The sequence below is a fragment of the Empidonax traillii genome, unplaced genomic scaffold (assembly GCF_003031625.1).
Source record: "Empidonax traillii isolate 1590-97213 ecotype Southwest subspecies unplaced genomic scaffold, ASM303162v1 scaffold1356:size330773, whole genome shotgun sequence".
In the NCBI taxonomy this organism is placed as follows: Eukaryota; Metazoa; Chordata; class Aves; order Passeriformes; family Tyrannidae; genus Empidonax; species Empidonax traillii.
In genome coordinates, this window is record NW_020956549.1 from 135,969 (window position 1) to 159,791 (window position 23,823).

Genomic DNA, 23,823 nt, shown 5'->3' on the forward strand with positions numbered 1-23,823 from the left:
AGAATTGAGCTGAAGTGGCAGAGTCCACCCTCTCATCCCTCTGGGGATGAGACACCCTGAGCACTCCGGTCAAATATTGCTCTGGGCAAAGAGTTTTAGAGTTCAGGTCCTTTGGAATCAGGTGACAGGGCTACAGAAACCAAGGCTTTGCCAAAGCCACCCATGTGGCTTCCAAGTCCTTGTCATGGGACTGAAAAGACACGCACAGGAACCTCAGCAGTGCATTCCAACAGTGATCCCAAGCGATGGCTTTGGGAAGGGAGCACCTGTTGTGTTTAAGCTGCTCTTCTCCAGGAAATATGGGCAGAAAATGGACAGAGACACACCCACACAACTCCCTCCCTTCACTCCCCAACCAGGTTGGGGAGATCAAGCAGTCCCTGTTTTTCACCATGTCTGTTCCAATTTTGGGAAGGAGATGCAGGCAGGGAATCCCAGCCAGAAGCATCCCCCTGGCTTCTTCCATCCTGCATCTTCTGCACGTGGCACCACAACATCTCTTCCCACCTCTGCTCTCCAGGGCCCACCTTTGTCTTCCTAAACTCCACCCCAAACTCCCTGGAGTTCAGGTGCATTCCAAGGGATGCTCCAAGGATGCAGGGACACAGCCTGCTGACTCTCTCCTTCACCTGGACACCTGGACAACAACCCTCTGACTCCTCCACTTCCAAGTACTGAAGGAGGAAGACTGTGTATTAAAGGCAGTGTATTAAAAAGGGAAGAATCTTTTCCAATGAAAAATCAGCATCCTCACAAAACAAAGTCCTAAAGGCACAAACCGGTGAACTAATCGGAGCAGGGTACAGGAGGAACTGGAAAGATTCCCGTGGGATTAAAACAAAGGGTTTCACTACCAACCTAAGTTTCTGAGACAGCACTTAGAGCCTCAGTCTGTACACTGAAAGCAAGAGGTGGCTCGAGTGGTCCGTGACACACCACGGACCCTCTGACCAGACAGCACATGCCATGTTTGACTTATTCCTGCAAGCTTATCTGCTTCCTAAATAACACTGTTCACATGGATACAGATCTAGAAAGGGTTATAAATACATGTATTTATATATATTCACACATTTTAGTCCCTGTAATAAAGGTCTGCTCCTTTCTCTCCCGTGCTGGTGGCGCTGGGGGCTGTTCCCAGAGTAACTGTGTCCAGCCCAGTCCTCCAGCAGCTGCAGGAAAACACGGATTAGTGCTGAAAGGAGACGTGGGGGGCTCAGCTCAGCCCCATCTTTACTATTTACAGAAAAGAAACCCCTCAGACACAAAGTCCCACCTTCCCTGCAGCTCACAAAGCAGCTCTGCTCAGCCCAGCCGGGTTGGAGCCTGCACAGCCCAGCCAGGAGAGCCGGGATAAACGGGAGCATCATCCAGACAATTTACACCGTAGGCAATAAACAACGAGCGGCATGCAAAGGGTTCGGGTAAAGAAGTCAAAAACAACCGAGGGCTTCAACATTCAGAAGTGTGTCCTGATGTGGCCAAGCCAACATGGCAAGAGAGGGGATGTTAAAGCAGCAGGGGACTCCAGCCCTGGGACCTCAGCAAACACGAGTCCATCAGTTCCACACAAATTTAACGCAACACATCCCAAGTGCACCGAGCCCATCAGATCCCAAGAAATGATTAATCTATGTTGACAAGAAATTTCTCCTTGCAATGGGTTTTCTCCTGTAGCACTGTGTATTTTCTTGGACACGTGAATAGGGGTGGAGAGGGAAGCTGGGATGCTTTACCAAAGGCTTCCCTCGCTGGGAAAAGAAAAGCTGTCCCTGAGTCATCACCAACAGCAGTGAAAACCAGCACTTTGTACTGAAATGCCAATCTGAGTTTCCTAGGAAAGGAGCGGTTATGGATTAGATTCTGATTTTCTTCCCAGAGATTCAACCTCTTGTTGCCCAGAGAGGTTGTGGACTCCCCATCCCTGGAAGTGTCCAAGGCCAGGTTGGATGGGGCTTGGAGCAACCTGGGCTGGTGGGAGGTGTCCCTGCCCATGGCAGGGGGTTGGAACGAGATGGGCTTTAAGGTCCCTTCCAACCCAAACCATTCCAGGATTCCATAATTCAGCAGATTACTGCAAAGCCTCTTTTGGACCAGTATCAAAGGTTCTCCAGCTTTTGAACATCTTACATTAAAAACAACAAGCTTTAAAGCAATTTTTTCCAGCAATTCCTACGCGAAGTCTACAGGGGCTCTACAGGAAGCCAGCGACTCCTCCCATCATTTCCTCTCCCCGTCTGCCCTCTCACAGCAGTCAGGAACAGGGCTCAAAGGATTTGCTTTTGCACAGGAGGAAACTTCAGAAGGGACCTGGCAATCCCAGCCCACTCCTGCCAGGTGCCCTCCCAGCCACACAAGGACACACAGTGGGATTAACAGGACGGTCGCGGGGTGTCCCTCCCCGGGACAGCGAGCTACGGAGATCAAAGACCACGACAGAGGAAGATGCAGCAGAGGCCACGGCCAAGAAATTCAGGAGCTTTGGTCTTGAGGTTTCAACACGGCCCTGTTGCCACTCAGAGAAAGAGCAGCCACCAAACAGTCAGCGCTACGACCAGGAGAAAGGACATCATAAAGGGAATGCGCGGAGAAGGAAAAATGCTAGAGTACAGCTGACACTTTTTGAGTGCTTTCTGCTCTTCAGGGATTGCAATAGAAACCTTTGGAAGAGCTTCTTCACTTGCTGGCCGGGGAAAGGCTGTCTCAGTAGGTATCTGCTGCTTTTTTAGTTTGTCTTCATCCTGTACTAACAGAGGACGTTCCCGTTTCTGCTTTCGTGGTAGGAGATCAAGAAAGACAGAGAGAGATGAACAAAAATGACAGATGGAAAGTGCCCAAAAGTGACACTTGGAGGTGTGCAAAGCATTAGGACAGCTCTTCTCAGTGTAAAATAAACTGCCCTGGGGAGCAGAGCAGCTGGTGGCCTGGGCCACACCAGCCTTGGAGCTACAGAACCATGTCCTCCCCGCAGAGCTCATCAGCATCTGGATCAGGGTCGTGGGTGGTTTGTGCCTGCCCTGCCAGAAAAGCAGGTGCTCAAAACCTCCTCTGGAGTGTTTTGGAATTGGAATGGTCAAGAAAAAAGTCGGAGGCATTAGGAATAGGAATGGTGCAGTACAAAAAGTGGTCTCTGACAGCTTCCTAACCTACCCTCAAAACCAGCGTTGGGCAAATCCCATGGAACAAGCCAGACCGCGGAGCAGATACAAAAGGCTTTTCCAAAGTTCTGACCAGAGTATCAAAATTACTGATTGGTCTGAAAATTCTACTGGAGCGAGTGTAAAATTGTTATTCTCAGAAATGCCACGTGTGGAACGGGCAGGATGGCAGTGGGAGCACCGCAGGCTGCTGGAATTTTGCTCCGTGTTTCAGCACTTTTGTTTCTGGAGTCTGAAGAACGACAAAAACCCGGAATGAGTAAATCAGCACACAGGACCATGCAAAGGCTCCAGCACTTCTGCTGAAGAAAGAAAAGATTGTGGGAATGTTGCTGTGCAGGAACTCTCCATCCCTTTGGTTTGGCAGCCCTGGGCAAATCCAAGTGTACTTAGGAGAGGAAAAACTTGGCTCTAAGCTCCCTCAGCTGAGCCAACCTCCTCTGGTCAGTGCGGTATTTTGGGACTGGTTCTTTGCACACCCCTAAGTGGTGAGAATTGGGGAGAAAGTAGCTGGGAGACTGGGCAGCAAAAGAAAAATATAAAATGCCAGAGTAACATGATTGTTAAAACAACAAAGGAACGGAAAGAAAGACAACATAAAAAGAACAGGGAACAGTTAAACTTTCAGAATTGCTTTTCTCGCCGAATACACGGTTATATCGTTCATGCAGCTTTTTCGAACCAGCCATGCACCAAAATAAGCAAAAACTGAAAGCTGCAAAAGCTGCAGCAAGTGCCAAAGTCCTCTGGGTGTGAGTTATGAAACTACTTCATGTAGCCAAAAGAAAAAAATGTTATCCAGCAGCTGCTGTCGAGTTTTTGCTTGGTGCCATTGCAACAGCAAGTCTGGTTCAGAAGCACAGATCAGAGCAGCAGCTTTACCTCAAGCCCACCAACCTGTCTCTCAGAAGTTTGGACAGTGACTTTCTTGACCTGGACACACAAAGCGTGTTAAGGTTCAGTCGTCTCGTAATAAAACATTCAGGAACAGCAGAAAAGCAGCCCCTGGCACACAACCCTTGGGCCACTAGGGCAGGGTGAAGGTACCACCTTTGCACGGTGAATTATCATCCTTAAATTACCATCATGGTTTACCATCCTTCAACACGTGCAGGTGAAGGAAAACACCCTCCCTGGTCAGTGCCTGGTGAAGATGCATTTCTGGAAGTTCACAGAATGTGGCCACCTCCACCTCAGAGCAAGATCACTTCAGAGAGGGGTCAGATTAAGAGGGACTTTCCAGAAATGCAAATCCAGGGACACTAAAGACCCACTGCAGCTTTAGGTGGGACAATCCCACACCATCCAAGACCTCACAGTGTGGTCACCTTGAGAGAAATTCTCCACAATAAGCAAGAATATCGTTCTTGAACTGCAGTTGTGGAGCTTGAGAGCCCCTGCTCTGTCCCACCCACACCCCAAAAACCACGTGGCACCGTGGGCAGAGCTCTGCTGCCCAAATTCCTGTGGATTTCAACTGAGGCTCAGCAACCACAGAGCAAAGTCTATCCATGTGTTAAACAGGGTAACCCCAAGGACAGTTTGCCCAGAGAAGCTGTGGCTGCCTCATCCCTGCAAGTGTCCAAGGCCAGGCTGGACGGGGCTTGGAGCAACCTGGGCTGGTGGGAGGTGTCCCTGCTCATTGCAGGGGGTTGAATGAGATGGGCTTTAAGGTCCCTTCCAACCCAAACCACTTTGTGATTCTACAGCAACCAACCCTGACTCAGTTCAATTTGGGGATCTCATTTTTCCTAAGCTGCCCTGGGTTTTCTCTACACTTTGAGGAGTCTGTAGTAAACTTGGTGTTAAACCCCCTGCAATGTTACAATGCTCCATCCACTGCAAGATTATTTCCTGATTAATAAGTGTTTCCCTTGCACTGGTTTGAAGATTAAACACAAGTTTATCTGCAGGGCTGTGAGCATGAAGGAGAAAACCAGGAGAGAGTCTCCAACTGCCACCACTGCAGCCAGGATGCAATTTTTCTGTTGTAACAAAAAATTGCATTTACTACTGAGTGAGAGAGTAATCAGAGACTGATTACCACGGGTGCTAACTACAGTTTTACTCACAAGCCCCAAATCTGAGTTAGGCACCACCAATATGACATAGAGAAGGTGTCTCTTAGCCAAGAAGAAACCAGTTGGTGACAGATCTCTGCTGTTCCAACTGGGTTTCTTTGAAAAATTACCTTTTTAAGGGAATTAGCAGAGAAACTGGGTGTATGTGGCTACTAACACACAGGCCCTGCTCCTGGAAGGAGGAAGGTTCCCATCACGTATGAGCAAGCCCTGCTGAGGAGTCTTCCTGAAGCCTCCACAGCAGATCAGCACCTGGAGTTCCTAATGCAAGTCTAAACCCCAAGAAGAAACTGGAGAGTAAAGTGATTTCGGAACAATTATCCCATCCTAGTGGCTTCTGCACTGGGTTGCAATATTACCTCTGAAGTAATAATTCTCTTTAATTTAGGAGTTCAGGTGGGGATTTTTTCCCCCACATTCTGGGGAGATCCAGTCCCCAAGCCAGCCATGGGAAATGCTCTCTAACATCGCAGCGGCAGCAACACAAGGAAAAGCATCACCAAAAGCAGGTGAGGAATCCCTTCGTATCGAAACAAACCCCACGTTTTCACGATGCCACGACTTCAGCTCTCTCAGGGACCACCCCACAGGTTAAAGGGCCACCCCTTGGAACACCAGCGTGCCCCGAGGTACTCACTCCGTCCGCTCCCGTGGGGATCTGCCCGTTGACGTTGAGGGTCCGGAAGGGGGAGTGGGTGGACAGGCGTTTGTCCCACTCGCTCGGCCGCGGCTCCGGGACGGACTCCATGAAGTTCTTCTTCAGCTCGCTGATGTTGGCGTGGTGCTTCTTGATCTCCTCCTGGGGCTTGTCTAGATCCTACCAGCGAAAGGCACAGGGTGTGAGTGGAGGGGGGTGTGGGGAGGAGCTGGGACTGCCTAGGCTGCGCTTAGCAAAGCTGCGCTCAGCGACCTCCCGAGCGGCGCTCACACCGCAAACACACAAAGGGAGCGTCCTCTCTCCTCTCTCCCCTCGGATTAATCTGGGAGAAACTGCGATCACGGAGCGGGGTCTCCTCCGGGTGACCTGCAATTCTCAGGGGGTTTCTTTTTAGAGTTGCCAGACTGTGTTTGTTTGGGTTATTTTTTTTTAAAAGGGGGTAGGTTTGCTTTCTGTTTGCTTTCTTTTCCCTCTGCAAGCCTGAATATTCCCAGGTGTCGATACAATTAATGTTCAATAACATGTCTCCCCAATTTTTTTTTTTTTTTTTTTTTTGCTCTCTTCATACCTATTTCCCTTTAATCCTACCAGGAATTATCTCTGCTCCCAGAATATCCCCATTACCATCGTTTCCCCTCCCTCTCATCTCATCCCTCCAGGAGCTACCGTAGGAGGTTTTAGACTTCTGAAATGAAGATGAGATGATTTTTTTTTTTTTTTAAACAAACTGAAAATTTCCTTTATGCTGGATCAATCGAAAAACTCCTGATGATTTTTTTTTTTTTCATCTAGAAAAAGCCAGATTTCTACTCTGTGATGCCAGTTTACAGCATAAACACACAGACTTCAAGGCAAGTCAGCTCGTTAAAAATAGTTTTTTTCTTTGCAAGCAAACCAGAGTTTGTAGAAAACAAAGCTTCTGCATAAAATAGGCGTAAGCCAAACAACAACTTTTCTGGACAGGGCCAAAAAGCAGCAAGAAAGGGAGAAATCAAGATCAGTAAAAGCATCACTGGGAAATTTAACTACTTTTGTGATTTCAGTTGTTACTCAGCCCATTAATTTTAGAAGATGGAAGAGCAAACACATCCCTATAGGAGGGGCCCTCCCAAAAATCTGCATCCCTGCAGCTCACCCAGGACACAGCTAAACCCCAAATGGCTCTTAAACAACATTTACCCCTTTTGGCACAGTTCTGGGGGGAAAAAAGCAAGTTTTGGCATCAATCCTGGATGAAAGTAAAAGGGAAGTGCCTGCTGGGTAGGGGGAAAAAAAGCAGAAATAAGTCTGCTGAGGACTCCAGGGTTAATCCCTGCCTGGGACCAGGCACCCTACAGCTGCTCCTGGCTCAGAGAAGAGAGAAGGACCACCTTGGCTTTTCCAGCACTGTGCAGGAGCAGGGCCTGGGAGGGCTGGAGAGGAGCTAAAGCCACGAGGAGCTACGTGGAGCCAGGTCTGGGAAGCACCTTGAGGAACCAGCTCGCTCAGCGTCACCTCCTTTTCCTCCTGATTTTCCCTTTCTGCAAGAACCTGGTGCACGTGGAGAGTTAAAAGGTTTTCAGCAAAATCAACAGGCAGCTTCAGGAGGGTGAGGTCTGCTGGGAAAACACCTGATCTGCCAAATGCATGGGTTAAAAAACACAAAGGGAGTGAAGGGGGTGAGCTGCTGGGTGAGCCCTGTTCTAGGGGAGGGCTGGAGCACCTGCAACAGAACCAGGGAGGGAAAGGGCTGGGTGGCAGAGGCAGGTATTGCACTAACAGGAAAAAAGGGGTTTGGAAGCGATGACCAAGCTCTGTTTGGGGTTGGGGGAGATGGAGCTGTTTGAGCTGGGTGGAAGAAGGCGACAGGCAGAGTCTTCAGAGCTCCAGCAGCGGCCCGATGTGTTCACACCCTTCACTCGCGGCTCAGAGCTCTACGTTGTAGCAGGTTAAAAAAAAAATTAAAAATAAAAACAAGACCAAAAAAAAAACCTCAAAAACCCACCCAAAAGCTGCAAAACTTTGAAAATTCCAATTAGGAGAAGGCAGTTAGTTCACTCCACTTTTTCAAGAGATGCCAACAGGGAAACCCTACGAGCTGCTGGGGCTGCAAGTCTTGAGTAGAAAACACGTAACACAGAGTAACAAGAGCCACAAAACATCTCCCATAACACAGTGTATTAAAGAATTAAAATATATGATTGGCATGGTCTGTTCTGAGACCGTGCTTGGGTGAAGGCAAACGGAAAGGGCTCCCAAATTCAAAGGGAAGAGCTGTAAGGTGCAGGGATGAGCCCCCACGTCAGAGGTGACAATTTCACTGAATCCCAGAATGGTTTGGGTTGGAAAGGACCTTAAAACCCATCCAGTTCCACCCCCTGCCATGGGCAGGGACACCTTCCACCAGCCCAGGTTGCTCCAAGCCCTGTCCAGCCTGGCCTTGGACACTTGCAGGGATGGGGCAGCCACAGCTTCTCTGGGCAACCTGTTACAATTTCCCCTGTAGCCTATCCTGAATTTTATATTTTCATAGACTGGCTTTTCCCCCAGGAAAATAATTTGTGCCAAGCAATGAAAAACTAATTCCCACAACAATCTATGCCCCTGTGAGCACCCAGTGGGTCCCAGAGCAGATCTGAGCTCTGCCAATCATGTATTTTGGGTAGGTATGAGAGAATGAAAGTCAGAAGAGGAAGAAGGAAGAATGGCTGCACATCGTCATGTTTACTGCCACCATGCAAAAGCATAATTAAAAAATCAAATCAAATCAAAAGGTCTTTCATGCAAGAGCATGCAAAATAAAGGCAGCAGCAGAAGAGGAAGAAGTTCAGCGCAGATGCAGAAGGTTTAGGCAAATGCAACTCAAAAAAAGCTTCAAGTTCATACAAACCTCCAACATTAAATTGCTATGCCTGATATAAATGTTTTCACCATCTAGCCTCTTTGATCTCTTCTGTGAAAATGAAAGGAAAGGGGGAAACAAAACAAAACAAACAAAAAAAAAAGCACAAAAATTAAAACGTTGGTCTTGCGGGATCGAGAAATCGGCAAATTAAAAAAGTTAACTCAAGGTCGGGAGTGCAGCGCTGAGGCAGCGTGGGGTGGGAATTCCCACCAGGAATGGGGGTCTGGCTCATGGAGAATGGGAGATGTGATGAGTCCTTTAAAGAGACAGCTCCCGGGGGGGCCTCGGCTCCGACCACAAAGAGACGGTTACCGGTCTTTCCACGGAAACCTTGCACAGGTCACCAACATCACATTCCTGAGGGATGCAGCCCACCCCAGTGTGAGGCTGTACTACCTGGAGTAACCTCTACAAGGTCCCCGTGTGCACAGTAACTATGCCTTAACAGCCTTTCCCATCTTGGATGTGTCCCTGTCACTTAATCAACACCAAAAAAAACGTCCTCCTCTTTTTTTTTTTTTTTTTTTGCATTTCCTGCAGTGCACACTGCACAGTTTTCTCTGGTTTTTAACTAAATTTGTTACAGAGAAGATAAATTTCATAAATCAAGCCAAGTGTGTCTCTTTTGAACATTCAACATGCGTAATTTTAGCAATCAGGTTGTGTCTACGGGACAAAAAAACTACTCATTTTCCAATCAAGTATTTGGTGGGTTAAAGACAATCAACCTCCCAACCCAAAGAACAGGAAGAAATTGGAGCACTGTCTTTTTAAACATGTTACAGATGCATGAATGATATGGCAAATTTGGCTGGTGAAAGGGTAAAATGGCTAACCTTCCTCATTCTTATCAGTTCTTCCTCTTTTTCTGCAGGCTGCTGCTGTTGGGCAGTGATAAAAACAAAAAAAAAAAAGAGTTGTTGGTTCATTTAATTACGTTGAACCTTCAAAAAAAAAAAAAAAACCAAAACAACTGTGAGCAACCTAAACTGAATTATGAGCACAAACCTGGGGCTGGGCACCCTTCGTGGTGGGGACTGTGACCTCAATGTGTGTTTTCCTCACCTACATTTAAGAAATAAATCGGTAAAAACATTTCTTGTTAGTAGATTTGTTTCGAGAAACCATTTAGTTTCCAAACACGGCTGCATAAAGTTGGTTTTTTGAGGTGCTGAGGGGGAAAACATGCAAAAAAAAAAACCAACATGCAGCCCTGGGTTAATGGCACGGCAGCTCCCGGCGCTCTGTTAGTCAAACAGCAGGTGAAATAATTCCTTCAGCTCCAGAATTATTTGTATTTGAAACCAAGTGCTCTGCAGGGCTTCTGAAGGAGGGCTTCCCACTTTGCATGAGCTCGGCCAGGCAGTGTTTTCAAATGTCATTTTGCAGCTGGATCTCCCAGTGAAATCCCACCAAAGCAACATGCTCCAGTTAACACAGACCTTCTCAAAAAACAGAAATTAGGGGTTATATGCACAGGTATTATGTTGGCAGAGGAAGTAAGAGCAGGCTTAGCTACAAAACCAAGCCTAACATCACTAATTAAGTTCTTTCCTGTCCACAAAGCAGAGAGCCAAGATTGTCTTAACACTCTCGAGGAAGTATTTTAGGGAAATTGGATTGCCAAGTACTCTGAAGGCAAAAGCATCAGTGGGTGTTAAAAGAAGTGATGCAGCTACACTGGAGAAACAGGGTAAATTTGGCACGTTCAAATCCACAATTTCCTCCCACATCTATATTTGAAGAGGAAAAAAAAAAAAATCCAGTGTTTAAGTATTTAAGAAAAAAAACCTGTAATAACTGAGATGTGATGAGTAAAATTTCCTCGTTCTCAGTGTAACACGAGGGAGGAGGAGCAGCCAGGCAGGAACTCTGTGCTCCAATTCCAACCCCACAGTGCCAGCCTGAGGATCCCTTCAGCACTTTCATTTAAAAATTACTGCTCACACAGGCCTTGGAATTTTTTGAAGCAACTGTCCTTTCTTCACCTCCATCTCCCAACCTTAATTAATGGGGATTTCCCCTGGAGATGTCACACAAGACCCACTGTGTGGTATGTTACAGGAAATGTGGCTCCAGCAGTGCTGAGATCTGCTAAATTTTGGAGTGATGTGAAAATCGTGTCTCAAGGCAAACACCTCTGCTGCACCCCTGCAAGGCTTCAGTCAATAAGATCTGCAGAATATTAAGGACACTGTAATATCAACATTAATTTTGCATATTATTCTGACTTATTAGAACAGCACACACACGTATCAACCCCAGCAAAGGCCTCAGACATTTGTAGAAAGGTCAAATAATGGTTTTAAAAAAATGGCATTTAAACAACAAGCCCCCCCAAGGTCTCACCAGTGCCATTGTCAACTAAAGTTTTAGTCCAGTTTGCAGCACTGCGTTACCAGCTCTCCCAGCCAAAGCCTATCAACGTGAAAAACATTCTGGCACTGAGCTGCAGCCAGATCCATATCACTGATTTCACTGGAATTGCCTCCTGCTGTCGTACCAGGAATCAAGAGGCACAGCCTGGCCGTGGGTGAGCCCTGAACTCCAACCCCACGAGCACGTGCAGCTCTTGGCAGTGCTTTTAAACATCTTGAGGTTGCACTCAGTTTGACTGCAGCCACCAAAACTTGGGGGTGTCTCCTCTTCCACAGGGAATGTCAGGGCTGGGATTTCCCTGGCACCCAGGCCCCCGTGCCTGCTCCCACCTGATGCCTGGGAGAGGGGCAAACCCCTCATCTCCCAGGAGGGGAAGGTGGGCAGAGCTGCTGCTTTGGGGTGGCTCCTGGAGCGACGCTCCGGTCTGACCTACCTTGGATGCATCAGCCGGCTCTGCCTTGGCTTTCTCCGGTGGGAATTCCTCCCGTCTCACATCGGTTTTGGCTGTTTCCCTCCCTGTTTTAGACGTGGCCACGTCCTTCACGTCAGGCTTAGCTGGGGCTGGCTCTGCAGGGTGGCTCTGAGCGATGGCCGGGGCCGAGGTGGGCCGGGGACTCCGCTCCGGGGTTATCACGGCCACTGCTGAGGAGGGGGTGGGGGGATACACAGGGACAAGGTTCAGAGCAGGTAATGTTCCAAAGCTCTAGGCAAAGTCTTTCCAAATTACAGTGCTGTCATTTCAAAAGAAAGGGAGGAGGAGGAGGAGGAAAAAAAGGGAAACGAAATAAAGATGTTGAGCGAAGCAGCTTGTGCGTTTAGTACGGGAGGGTTGAGATTATTTTCCTCATGGTTTAAACAAAACCAAATAAAGCCCCACACCAGATGGTTTACAGAAAAGCAAGCTTGCACTCTGCAGAGAAGCCACACCAGAAAGGCAAATCTGGAATTTGACATCGTGCCACGGATTTCTGGGTCCTTCACACACAAACTGACACGGACTCCACTCCAGTGCAACCACAAAACAGACACAGCACGGGGAGTTCTGGGCTTGTGGGCACCTCCTCAACCAGAAACAGATGGTTTCTGGAAGGGAAACACAGGTTTTTTTCCCCCCCACTCCCCAGTCTTTTAGGCAACTCAAATGAAAAAATAATCAACAAGCACCGCTCTAGGAAACTTCACAGCAACTTCCAGGTGGGATTCAAAGCAGGCTGGGCTGTGTGTCCCGGGGGGTATCTCCGAGGCAGCATGGTGGGAAGATACCCAGCACCTCCAGGCCAGTGACAGTGCAGGAATGAACAGCATGCTGCCAAAAAATCACCTTTCCAGAGGATGAGGGTCTTAAAACACGAGCACTAGCCCCACACAAAATCAACTGCCTATTCCTTTCCTTCAGTTCCTGATTTTCCAGGCAGTTCCTTACCCCTGACTCCAACAAAATATTCAAGCCAATACTGTGTGACAAAGCCACTCCCAATTAATTCCCTGTGTGTACCTATAGATACAATAAGCTATTTGGTTTTCCTGATGTTGGGTTTTAAGGATGTTCCACTAAAAACACACCCAAAATAGTATCTTTGACGAGGTCCCACATTCCCAAAGTCACAGTTTGCAGCGGGGTCACACCGTGCAACCCATCCCATCCCACACTGGTGTTCCAGTCAAAGACACTAGAAAATTTGCTGTTAAAAAAGAAATTGTGATTTCAAGCAACTCCTTAGTAAGAACCTGATTTTCCACAGACTGGAATTACACTTTCAGGACAAACTCTTGGACCCACCCCAAACCCCATACCAACACCACGGGCTCCGTCCTCTCCCTGCTCCTCAGCACAGCAGCTCATTCCTGTGACCCAGACACTGTGTTAAACTTTCAGGAGGACAATCAGTGCCATGTCCTGGTGTATTTATGCCATGGAAGCGGTGACAGCCGCTGGGAAGGTTGTACAGAGGTGGGATGGTAGGGACAGTCGGGATGAGGAGGATGCTGGGAGAGCAAAGCCGTCATCGCGGTGGTACCTGGCTCCTTCGGGACTGGCTCTAGTTCTCTCACCACCATCATTTTTTCTTCCTCCTCCTCCTCCTCCTCCTCCTCCTCCTCTTCAATTGGGCTTATCTCAATACTGCCAAGATCACGTTTGGCTAAAAAAGTTATGGATGTGTTAAAATGCCACCTCAAGGATGAAGCAGCAAAGGAAATACTGCCACCAGTAAATCCACACGGTCACCTCTCCTGCTCCTCTCCCAGGGCATCAAGACATGCAGGAAAAATAATAACAGACACCAAGCTTTTCCTTTGCCATCCAACAGTGAGTTATGGGCTGCCCAGAACTGTATTTTAGTTAATTTTCCTGATTAACTACTTTAGGCCATTTTGACACATGATTTAAACACAGTATAAAAGGCACTGCCCCCAAATAAAAGATATAAAATGTAGGTTGGAACTGGATGATCTTTAAGGTCTCTTCCAAACCAAACCACTCCATGATTCTGTGATTGACCACCATCACCCCACTGACAGTCCCTGCTGGGAACAGGAGAGTCAGGAGGAGGAAAAGTGCAGGAGATGGATAAGAAGGGGCAGCTGCATCAGCAGAGCCCCTGCTGTGCTCAGGTCTGACACTGACTGATGTCCACCCTTCTCCTGCCCATCCCATGGAACACCCTCCAGCGTTTTCCATACTAACCAAGAAAACGTGAAGCTCTCAGTTACCTCCCTCCACAGCTTCAATCTCCACTTTCTGCAGCAACTAATCAACTCTATTTTAATTACAATTAGCGTGGATCTGACTGCAGCAGCGACGTTGCTCTGACACCCTTCCCCAGCTAGGGAAGCAGCACTCCCTAAGTGAAGAAATAAAGTGGAATGTAGGTGACCTCCAGCAGTCCTGGACCTCATAACCTGATTTTCAGGCACTGCACGTTCCTACAGCTCAGGGGAGCAAACCTTCCAAGAGGGAACAGCAAGGGAGGAGCGTTAATAAGAGGCAACTGCACACTCACTTCCACACACAGCCAAGCCACGGCACCCACTCACCTCACCCAGGGCGGTCCTGGAAAGCAGCACACGGCAAAGCCAGGGGGGATTTTAGTGGCAACAAGCACCACCACAAAGCAGTGCAACCTGTGTCCTACAGCACTGCATCACTCCACCCCAGCAGTGACAGCACAGCAGCCACCAAACGCCGCTGCAGCTGTACCTGACCGCGGCGGCACCGGCTCCGGGAACTTTGGCTGGGCAACAGGAACCTTAACCACCTCTACCTTCTCCTCCTCCTCTTCCTCCTCTGCAATGGGTTTCATTTCAAAAGTTTCAAGAGTGTGTTTGGCTAGAAAGAGGTTTGCAGGTGTTAATGGGGGTCGGGGACCCGCACGGACACACGACGGTCACCACAGCAAAGAGCGAGGAGATCCCTCTCAGCAGCTGGGAAGAGGTTTGCAAACCAGGCAGCTCAACAGTCGTTTTCCACCATGGAACTGTGCACCAGCCTTTCTAGAGTGCTGCCATACCCAACAGTGCATTGGATAAGAGGGGGAAAGAACAACAGAAACAAGCTTTGCAGGCTCCTTGCCCAGGTGGGGACACGTGTGGAATAAGGATGGGCTCTGCCTGCAGAGTATGGAGGGACAGGGGTGCTGGCTGGCAAAATCCAGGCAAAACACATCCAGGTAACAACCTATCTAGAAACTAGCAGCTTTAATTAAACATACTTGAGTGATCCACTTCCAATCTACCCTGCTGCCTGGAATTCCTCACCCTGTTTTTACAGCATCGGGCTTTCCCCACCGGGCAATGCTGATTAGGGAGGATCAAGGCACGACCACGGTGGGGGGAAATCTGACACACTTCAAGAAAGCTGGATCTAGAAACTACAGAAACAGTGATGCAGTCAAAAGCACACTGTAAAAAAAAATTCCAGGTGGAAAGAGGGAAGCAGTGCAGTACCCACAGCATTTGCATACGAATTATTTCCAGCCCTAACACACCACAGGCGGTCGCCATCCAAGTGATGAAGGCTGCAAATATTTGACAACACTGTGCTGTGAAACACTTATTAGTATTCAAATGTGCTGTTGTACCTACACCCCTCTTAAGGACATTAATATTTATTAATATTTATTAATAGTACCTCTCTTAAGAGAAATATAAGCTCCACAGCCTAAAAGGGGTGGCATTTCTCAAATGCTGAAAAAAGATCCCAGAGTAGACTTAAAAAAAAAAGAAATCCCAGAATAGACTTCAAAAACGTCAAGAAGGTCCCAAGATGAAAAATTTCAAAAGCTTCACTAGAAGTTCCAAGATCAAACTTTAAAGTTTGCCAACTCACATACACAAAACTACTCAAATCTAATGAGAGTTCTCAAGTACCAACACATCCTAAACTTTTCCCCGCCTCCCCACAAGAACCACAAGGTGCAAGGTGGAAATTTAGGGAGTCTCCCAGAGCTGGGCTGTGTCTCCTCTCACTGCAGAATTCTTCTTGCAAAGGAATGAGAAGAGAAAGCTGCCAGATTTGGCAAAACTTGGAATCGTCAGGAACAAGCACGTAGAGGACAGGAAAGGTACTGCAGAGAGTTGTAGCCACCACCACCACAGCTATACCTGGCTTCTCTCGGATCTGATCCGCAGGTTTTGGTTCAGGAACCTCAACCACCACCACCTCTTTCTGCTTCTCTTCCTCTACGGTCCTGAACTCAACTCTGTGAGTCGCACGTTTAGCTGAGGAAACGGGGCACATGTTATAGGGACCCACATGGCACAGACAACACTGCAACCACCACGGAGCTCGGACCAAGCAGCCTCTTTCCTCTGGACTGGAGGTACAAAGCCCAGGCTTGGAGTGTCACTAAGCCCAGGAGCAGGGATAGCCTGGCTGCTGCTGGTCATGGGGTGTTGGGACAACCCTGGTGCCTCCCAGGCTGCAGCACAAGATCAGGGCTCAAAGCAATGCAGTCCCTGCTCCATCTGGGATGCTCCCCTTTCCCTGGATCCTTTCAGTGCACAGGAATCTTCCCCTTTCCCTGGATCTTCATCCTGCACAGGGATGCTACCCCTTTCCTAAATCCTCACAGTGCATAGGGATGCTCCTCTTTCCCTGGATCCTCTCAGTGCACAGGGATGCTCCTCTCTCCCTGGATCCTCTCAGTGCACAGGGATGCTCCTCTTTCCCTGGATCCTCTCAGTGCACAGGGATGCTCCTCTTTCCCTGGATCCTCTCAGTGCACAGGGATGCTCCTCTTTCCCTGGATCCTCTCAGTACACAGGGATGCTCTCCTTTCCCTGGATCCTCTCAGTGCACAGGGATGCTCCTCTTTCCTTGGATCCTCTCAGTGCACAGGGATGCTCTCCTTTCCCTGGTTACTCACGGTGCAAAGGGATGATCCCCTTTTCCAGGATCTTGGTACCCAGTGCTCCAGATCAAGTGGAGTCAGCTTAAACACTCTCCTCTCCACGTCTCACCTCCTCTAGCCTGGAGCTATCCATCTCCCTTAAAAATGTGGGATAAGCCCACCTGACTGACATCCCAACCTAAGCATGGCTTTAAGGGCATGGCTTTAAGGAACACTGAAGAAGTTTCAGTTGGGGCAAAAAATCTCCCCCTCAAGCAAACCTACGGAATTTAAGAAGTTATGTTACACAAAACAAATAGCTTAACTCCTGATTTTCTAAAGGAAAATGCTTTGAGACCGAATGAGGAAATATCTTTACAACTAGAACTTTGCCATGAGCCTTTAGCATCCACCTACATCCTTTTTGTCAGCTAGTACTGCTGGGACTACTCTCAGTCTGTATTTCTGTTTCGAGTCTGGCTCAGTTGGGAGCTCATTTTCCCACAGCAGCCCTCCCAGTGCTGTGATTTTAAGATAAGGACACTACCTGGGAGAGGTAACAGGCAAGTAAGTACTGAGCAACGTCAGAGAGCGGGATGATCGCGGGGAATTTCTGTCGTAATTACGCTGAAGGGACAAAGGGTGGCTTTTGTGTAAATCATCTGTGCTGTGACGATCTCGTGATGATGTTCTTTTGATCTTTGCAGGGGGAATTTCTGCGCTGGTTGGCTGTTTTGCACCCTGACGCGAGCGAAGGTCGCGCGACGAGTTAAAACACGCGGCTCGCGGGGGCGAGGGGTGAAACCGGGAGCTGGAGCTCGGGTTTTTTGGTACAGCGGGGGGGTCGAGGCGTTACTTCAGCACCTCGGGGAGGGGAAGGCTGCACTCACCTCCATCCAGGCTCCTGGAGGCTCGTTTGCTGGCCGTGCGCTCGAACTGGGGCGCGGGCCGGTCGATCAGGGCACTCGCCTGCCGCGTCTGCGCCTGCGTCCGCCCGCTGTAGCGGAACTTGGAGCCCAGCGCCAGGAACCTGCTCTTCGGGATGGCCTCGGTGGAAGTCAGCCTGAAAAAAAACACGTCCACGGTTTAAATAAAAAAACCTCCAGGTCAAGCAAGAGGCAAATCCAGCGGAGCTCGGCGCGGTTGAGGAGGGTAAGGAATAAATCTGAAAATCCGCGTCACCGACTTCGAACTATCTCGTGAGGTTTGGTGGATTTCGCCCCCTCCAGGAAATCCCCACTTGGCATTTCCCAACAAATCTCCTCAATTTCTAACACCAAATGCTTTGAAATGAGTGCTCCTTCACGGCTGTGGCATCTCCATCAGGAGAGCTCCCCAGATCCAGAGAGCTCAGTGCGCTTCAGAGTAGAAATACCTTCTGAAGAATCCAAGAGAGCACTTTGAGTTGGACTGAGCTCAAATCCCGCTAAATCTGAGCTGTTCTTGTTTAGGTGCCACTCACCAAACTTTATTTTTTAAGGAGTTTCATTTTCTGTGGATGTACTGGGAAGGGAGAGTAAAGGGGGGGAGGTAAAGTGGAAATAAAATAGAAATTAAAGAAGTCTCTTGCCAGTAAGTCTCACATCTACATCAGCCAAAGTTTTCCATCTTATGTATCTTATGAAGCAGAACCTGCTTAAAAATTTACTGCAAAATAAACACTTAAATGTCCCTGCAACCATTTCACTCCAATTGCTCTGAACCCTAAGGAACACTGAAGGAACTAAGCAACACTGCTCATTTTCAGCAGTTACACTAAAGCATGAGTTACCCAAAGTTCAGACAACCCACCTGAAGAAGGTGTGATGTTCAACACATACTTTCCACAGCTTCTTTGCTGCCCGGTAACTTGGAAGCTTGAAGCCAATTGTACTTTCATACTGTTCTTGCTGTGGAAAACATAAGTTATTTAGGTATAGCAAGGAATAAATATGGCAGGAGCTCAGTTCCCAGCCCTTTGCTCTGTTCTGCTGCGGCACAAACTGCTGAACTCACTCCAGGACGTGCAGGAGGAGCTCAGGTCAGAGGAAAGACAGGCTTTGGCCACAAGCCTGGGCATCTCTCAGGGTGCGCTGGGATTTACAGAGGAACATGCTGTGGATTTTGCAGCCAGTCAGCCTCATTTACACCCCCATCATACTGCCCAGCTGCAGGATGGGGTCAAACATTGATCTCCTTGCAAGGCTGGGTCAAGGCAGTGGTAGCAGGAGGAGGAGGAAGAGGAGGAAAGAGGTAGATCCCCATTGTAGCCAGGCTGCTCCAAGGATCTCCCCATTAATGAAGCAGCACCAGTGCATCCATCCCCTGCCTCCTGCCCTTAGGTGAAAAGCTAATTCGAATTTTCAATTAATTTCTTTTAATAAAAGCAGGACAAAGAGCCTTTTGTTTTGCCTTGTGTCCAAAAAAATAAAAGAGAGTTAGTCCTCTCCCAGTTTCAGCTGTCAGCTTCCCACCCGTTTCCCTGGATGCTGGGAATTCCCCGCCGTGCCAGGAGGTGGTGCTGGATGACACGCAGTTAAACCCTCACCAGCTGGGCTGGAGCTCACACTCTGCTCAGACACCCTGATCCCAAATGCTCATCCAGGGAAAAGGCCGTTCCCTCCCCGTTCCCTCCCCGTGACACACAGGCGGTGACAACCACGAGGCAGTGCCAGGTGACACACAGGAGCCAGGACACACCTCCCCCGGCCGAATCTTTATGAAGAAGCTGCTGCGCTTGTAGGAAATCTTCAGGACTTTGGGCCACGGGAAGCGGTTGATTCTCAGTTTATCTTTGTAAACAAGAAGGCCACTGGAACAGACTCCCAGAGTGATGTCCACTCCTTCCAAGTCCTGGGAAAGCAGAAGAGGGTTTAAGCGGCGTCAGGGTCAAGAGTTTCAGGTCAACATCTGCCTTCCAAATCACCCCTTTGGTCTTGCCCCAAATTCATCTCCCCACTCCCCCAGACTCCAGCTCCCAGCTCCAGGTTGGCTTTTTCTTCACGTTTCTCCTCACAACCTCCTCCTCCTTGTTGATCTTTCCTGCCCTGCTGGTTGCCCAAAGGGCTTATCTGGAGTCCAACCTGCATTTCCCCACGTGGCAGGTCAGAGGCATAAATTCAAAGTTCCTCAGAGCAAGGACTCGTCTGCATCAGGAGCTTTGGAAAGCTACATAAATAATAAACAACCAGGAAGAATCCTTTCTCCTGCAGGAATGCTTGAGGCATTCCTGTTCTGTGCCTGTATTTCCATACTTCCTCTACCTTTCAGAAGGAGCTTCTTGAAACAAGTAAACTTGCTCCTGCGAGGGAAGGATAATCAAATGACAAAACCCACAGGCAGGTGCTGGTTCTCACCTTGGCTTGGTGAAGGTCGACTCCATACATAGACAGCTTTTTTGCATTCTCAAGAAATTCCAGGTCTGCTTGGGCTGGAGTCATGGATCTGGGGAAAGAGAGAAAGGGCTTGGTATTCCCCAAACTGTTGCCTCTAAGAGAGGACAAATCAGACTTCACAAAACTCATTAGATTTTGTTTTGCTTTCAGTGCAACCAAATTTGTGCTCAGGTGGTGAATTATTAAATCACTCTGAATGCCCACATTTGCGCTTTGAGACATCCCCACAACACAGATGCACTTTGCTCCTGTGGAGCTGTACAGGCACTAGAGAAGAAAGCAAGGAACAGCAGTGAGGGGGCAAAACTGGATTCAGCAGAAGAAAACCCCAACTGAGCCGCAGGCAAAGGGTGACAGGTCCTTGTCCCTCCAGACCTGCTGCCTCCAGACCTCCCCAAACCCAGCTATTGTTCTCCAAGCCAAACACATGGACAGCTGAGACCACTCAGCAGCGATTCCAACCAGGGGACCAGATGAATGAGGGGTTTTCTGGGAACAGATGGTGCCCTGTCTGCAGGAGGGGCACAACTTAACAGAGACATCCTGATAATGGCCTCCATTATCAACGGTATTGAAGTGCCCTTGTTAATAAGTTTCTGGTGTGTGAGGTACATTAACAGCTCTGTTGGGAGAGAATTCAGCTGCATACATTTCATTTTCTTCCCTCCTTTGATGTCTTCCTCACTGAGCCCTCCCATACATCTTGTGTGTGATGTAAATAGAGTTTGTGGTGGTGGCAGACAGGGCAGACAAAGACAGCTGTAAGGACAACCCTGCAGGAAAGACCCAGGAGCTGTCTCTATCTCCACAGGTGCCTTGTGCTTTGCAAATATAGTAGAAAGAGTTGGAGAGTGGTTTAGAAGAGATTTCCCAGGAAGTGTTCAAAAAACATGTGTGTGTGGCACCTGAGAACCCGGTCTAGTTGAGGGCTTGGCTGTGCTCAGGGAATGGTTGGCTTTTCCAGCCTTAACGATTCCATGACTCTGATTCCCACTGAAAACCCTCTGACAGTTTAATGTTCACAGAATACAGACCAGAAATTAAACTGGGACGTTTTGCTTCCTCCTGCACACGCAGGCAGATGAAATATAACTACATCTTATACCTTGAAGTCTCCTTCTAATGAAGCCATGAATAATTCATCACCCTGATCCGCCACTTCCAGCACAGCAGCGGCCTTTGACTCCGAGTCATGAAGCTTGTCAGTGGCCTGGTACTTATTTTCCCTCATTTCCTCTCCTCTCAGTGCAAATGGAGGGGAATCAATTTAAAGTATTGATTTGGAGGGTTGAGTGAGGTGTTAATTGTAGGTCTGGCCACAGCCAGGAGCCCATGTCCACCCTTCCCACTGCACTCCAGTTATCAGTTCCCCCTCTGCCTCTGAGAAGGTCTTGTCTTTGCTCTGTTCTTGCCAGGGCATCAACCAGCAGCTTTTTCTCAGGGCTGCTGGTTGAAAGTACCACCGAGTGGTGTTATGGATTTTGGGGGGTTTCCCCTCCAAAATCCCACTGCATCCCTGGGAGGGCACAGAAGCTACAGCCACCACACCTTACCTGTATGTTTTATGAAGCTCCACAACCTTCTCCTCGAGCTCTTTTGTCTGGTTCGGGGCCAGTTTGAACTCAGTGATGTAATCTGGGCCGTGGAGATCAGGATCATAGTCCCCCAGCTCCGACTGGACCGTGTAGGAGCCCAGCAGGGCCAGGGTTGCAAAGGAGCAGGGCAGCCGCCCCGTGAGGATGTCCTGTCTGAGCTGAAGACACAGGTAATACCTGGGGGCAAAAAGGAAAATATTAATCACAGGGAAATTTATGAACTTGAGGATCAGTCTCTATTTCAAGCCACTGACGAACGAGCGTGGTGCTCGTTCCCAATTTCTACCTCCATTTTTAGCCATTGCCAAGGTAAACAGTGTGGAGCTCTGGGGGATTTAAGGTCACCTCCACTCTGCAAAGGGACCAGAAAATCTCAGGTTCAGATAAAAATGTGCTTTCCTCTACAAACACACCCATGCCAGGGTTGTGCATGACATGGCTTTACATAAGAGCAGGAGCATCCACACACACACTGAGAACAAACCAAACCCCCTCCAAATGGGGAAGACATTTGATCTCCTCACTGAAGGAGCCAAATATTAAACATTTCTGTTCTGTATTCACTGCTCTGCTGGCAGCAGATTCCCAGGGAACTCACCTGGTTATATCCTCTGTCAGCTGGGCAGGATCTGGAGGATAAAACTTGACATTGAAGGTAAAATCCCAGGGGCCTCCTGCAATGACAAAGGAGAGGTTGAGAAAAGTCAACAGCTTTGTGACAGTCATTATTATTAAAGCTGTTATTAAAAAAGCTGGGAATATCCAACCTGATCTTCAACAATTCACCCAGCAGATGTAACACTGACCTTATACTGCTCACTCTCACAGCTGGATGCAGCTTAACATCTGTATAAGATATGGTTTTATTTATAGGATACAAGCAGGAGAAAAAAAAAAAAAAAGTAGGGCAGGGAAATACACATAAATAAACCACTACTTGTGGCAAAAATTAAATTAATTGCTAAGAAGCTCAAGGACTCCCATGTTCTTTCATTGATTGAAAAGGGATTCGTGAAGAGAGGGCAGGGGTGGGCTGTAAGTTAATGAATTAGGATTGGTTTATCACTCAAGCCAATTTTCAAATTTCAAGAGGGGATGTGCTAAGTCACTTCTCAGCCTAATGCACTGGGGTCAGGTGGTCAGACACAGGTTAAACTCAGCCCAACACAGGCATCAATCTCTGCATGAGAAGCCAGCAAGCACCAGGGTAGGAAGAGCTTTACGAGCCCAGACCTAAATGTTTAATATCTAATGTTTAAAATAATACTTAATGGTTAAAATAATGTTTGCAAACCTGCTGCAGCGCCATTACAGGCATTAACTGGAGTGAGAATCCACATAATCACACTAGAACTGGCATTATGAGTGGTCTGGCCAGCCTAGGTGCCACAGCTGAAGGGGTTACTCTCTCTTTTCCTTGAAAATAATCCCATTTCCCAGCAGAAAAGAGTCCTGACCGGGTGATGTTCATAGTTACATCTCCCCCCTCCCCTGCTGTGGCCCTTTAACACCAGCTCAAAATGAGATTTCTTTCAGAAAGAGAAGATCTGTCCCTGCACTTCACCCAGAGGTTTATCCCAATCTCACAGAGGGAAGAGGGGCCACGCAGCATCCCTGGATTTACTTCTTATGCAACGCCATAACTGGGATTAAACACAAGGCATGTTGTTTTCATCACACACAGCTCAAAACAAGCCATTCCAAGAGGTCATTTTAGGGAGCAGAGGTTATCTAAAGCAACATGCATCAGGGTACACATACTCATACCCACATTCAACCTATTTTCCAGTAAAATCTAATAATCTGCCATTTAACCCATCTCAGGGGATCAGATTCCGTAAGAAGCTGCTGCTCATCGCATTTACCAGATGAATTTTACGGATGGAGCAGCTCCTGCCCTTCAAACACACCCTGCTGTTGATTCCCAGAGAAGTTGGTAAGACCAGGAGCTTTCCCTGCTCCACAGCCCTGTGGTTTCCCCCCCCCCCTTCCCCAATCAGGAATTAGTGACACACTTTGTCCTGTGCCTCCCACCAAAAACACCCATAAAACAGTGTTTTACTCTCATAAAACAGCATTATGCTTCCCAAACCCAGTGTTTTACTTTCAAAAAACCAGTGTTTTGTATCCAAACCCCAGTAGTTTACTTCCCAAACCCAGTATTTTACTCTCAAAGCAGTCTAGACTGGCCCCCAAGGGAAAACAAAAGCCTCTGAAACGTTTTTAATTACGACACTGCCCTCATCTTGAAGTAATTCAATGCTAGCAGACCTTAAAATACCACTCTGGAGAGCATCTGGTGATACTACTCGAGCCATTTATCGCCCCAGCACTCCTATTTGGACCCCAAAACAGCCTCAGAGT

At 48.2% G+C, this 23,823-nt stretch overlaps 1 protein-coding gene across 13 annotated transcripts in view; it reads right to left on the minus strand.

Moving 5' to 3' along the window:
• Positions 1 to 23,823, minus strand: part of EPB41 (erythrocyte membrane protein band 4.1) — a 69,868-nt gene that overhangs the window by 13,485 nt on the left and 32,560 nt on the right. For 2 of the 13 annotated variants that reach the window (XM_027906793.1, XM_027906795.1), the window contains 14 exons: positions 22,058 to 22,133; positions 21,418 to 21,636; positions 19,826 to 19,913; positions 19,170 to 19,322; positions 18,282 to 18,379; positions 17,381 to 17,553; positions 15,763 to 15,879; positions 14,360 to 14,488; positions 11,594 to 11,802; positions 9,790 to 9,846; positions 9,618 to 9,662; positions 8,767 to 8,829; positions 5,877 to 6,056; positions 4,056 to 4,091 (listed from right to left, as the gene is read on the minus strand). In XM_027906793.1, coding sequence (XP_027762594.1) covers positions 4,056 to 4,091; positions 5,877 to 6,056; positions 8,767 to 8,829; positions 9,618 to 9,662; positions 9,790 to 9,846; positions 11,594 to 11,802; positions 14,360 to 14,488; positions 15,763 to 15,879; positions 17,381 to 17,553; positions 18,282 to 18,379; positions 19,170 to 19,322; positions 19,826 to 19,913; positions 21,418 to 21,636; positions 22,058 to 22,133 — 1,643 coding nt within the window. Of the gene's footprint in view, positions 1 to 1,976; positions 3,677 to 4,040; positions 4,092 to 5,876; positions 6,057 to 8,766; positions 8,830 to 9,617; positions 9,663 to 9,789; positions 9,847 to 11,593; positions 11,803 to 14,359; positions 14,489 to 15,762; positions 15,880 to 17,380; positions 17,554 to 18,281; positions 18,380 to 19,169; positions 19,323 to 19,825; positions 19,914 to 21,417; positions 21,637 to 22,057; positions 22,134 to 23,823 lie in introns of those variants that run through there. The other 11 variants (XM_027906796.1, XM_027906792.1, XM_027906798.1 and 8 more) reach the window with 10 other exon arrangements.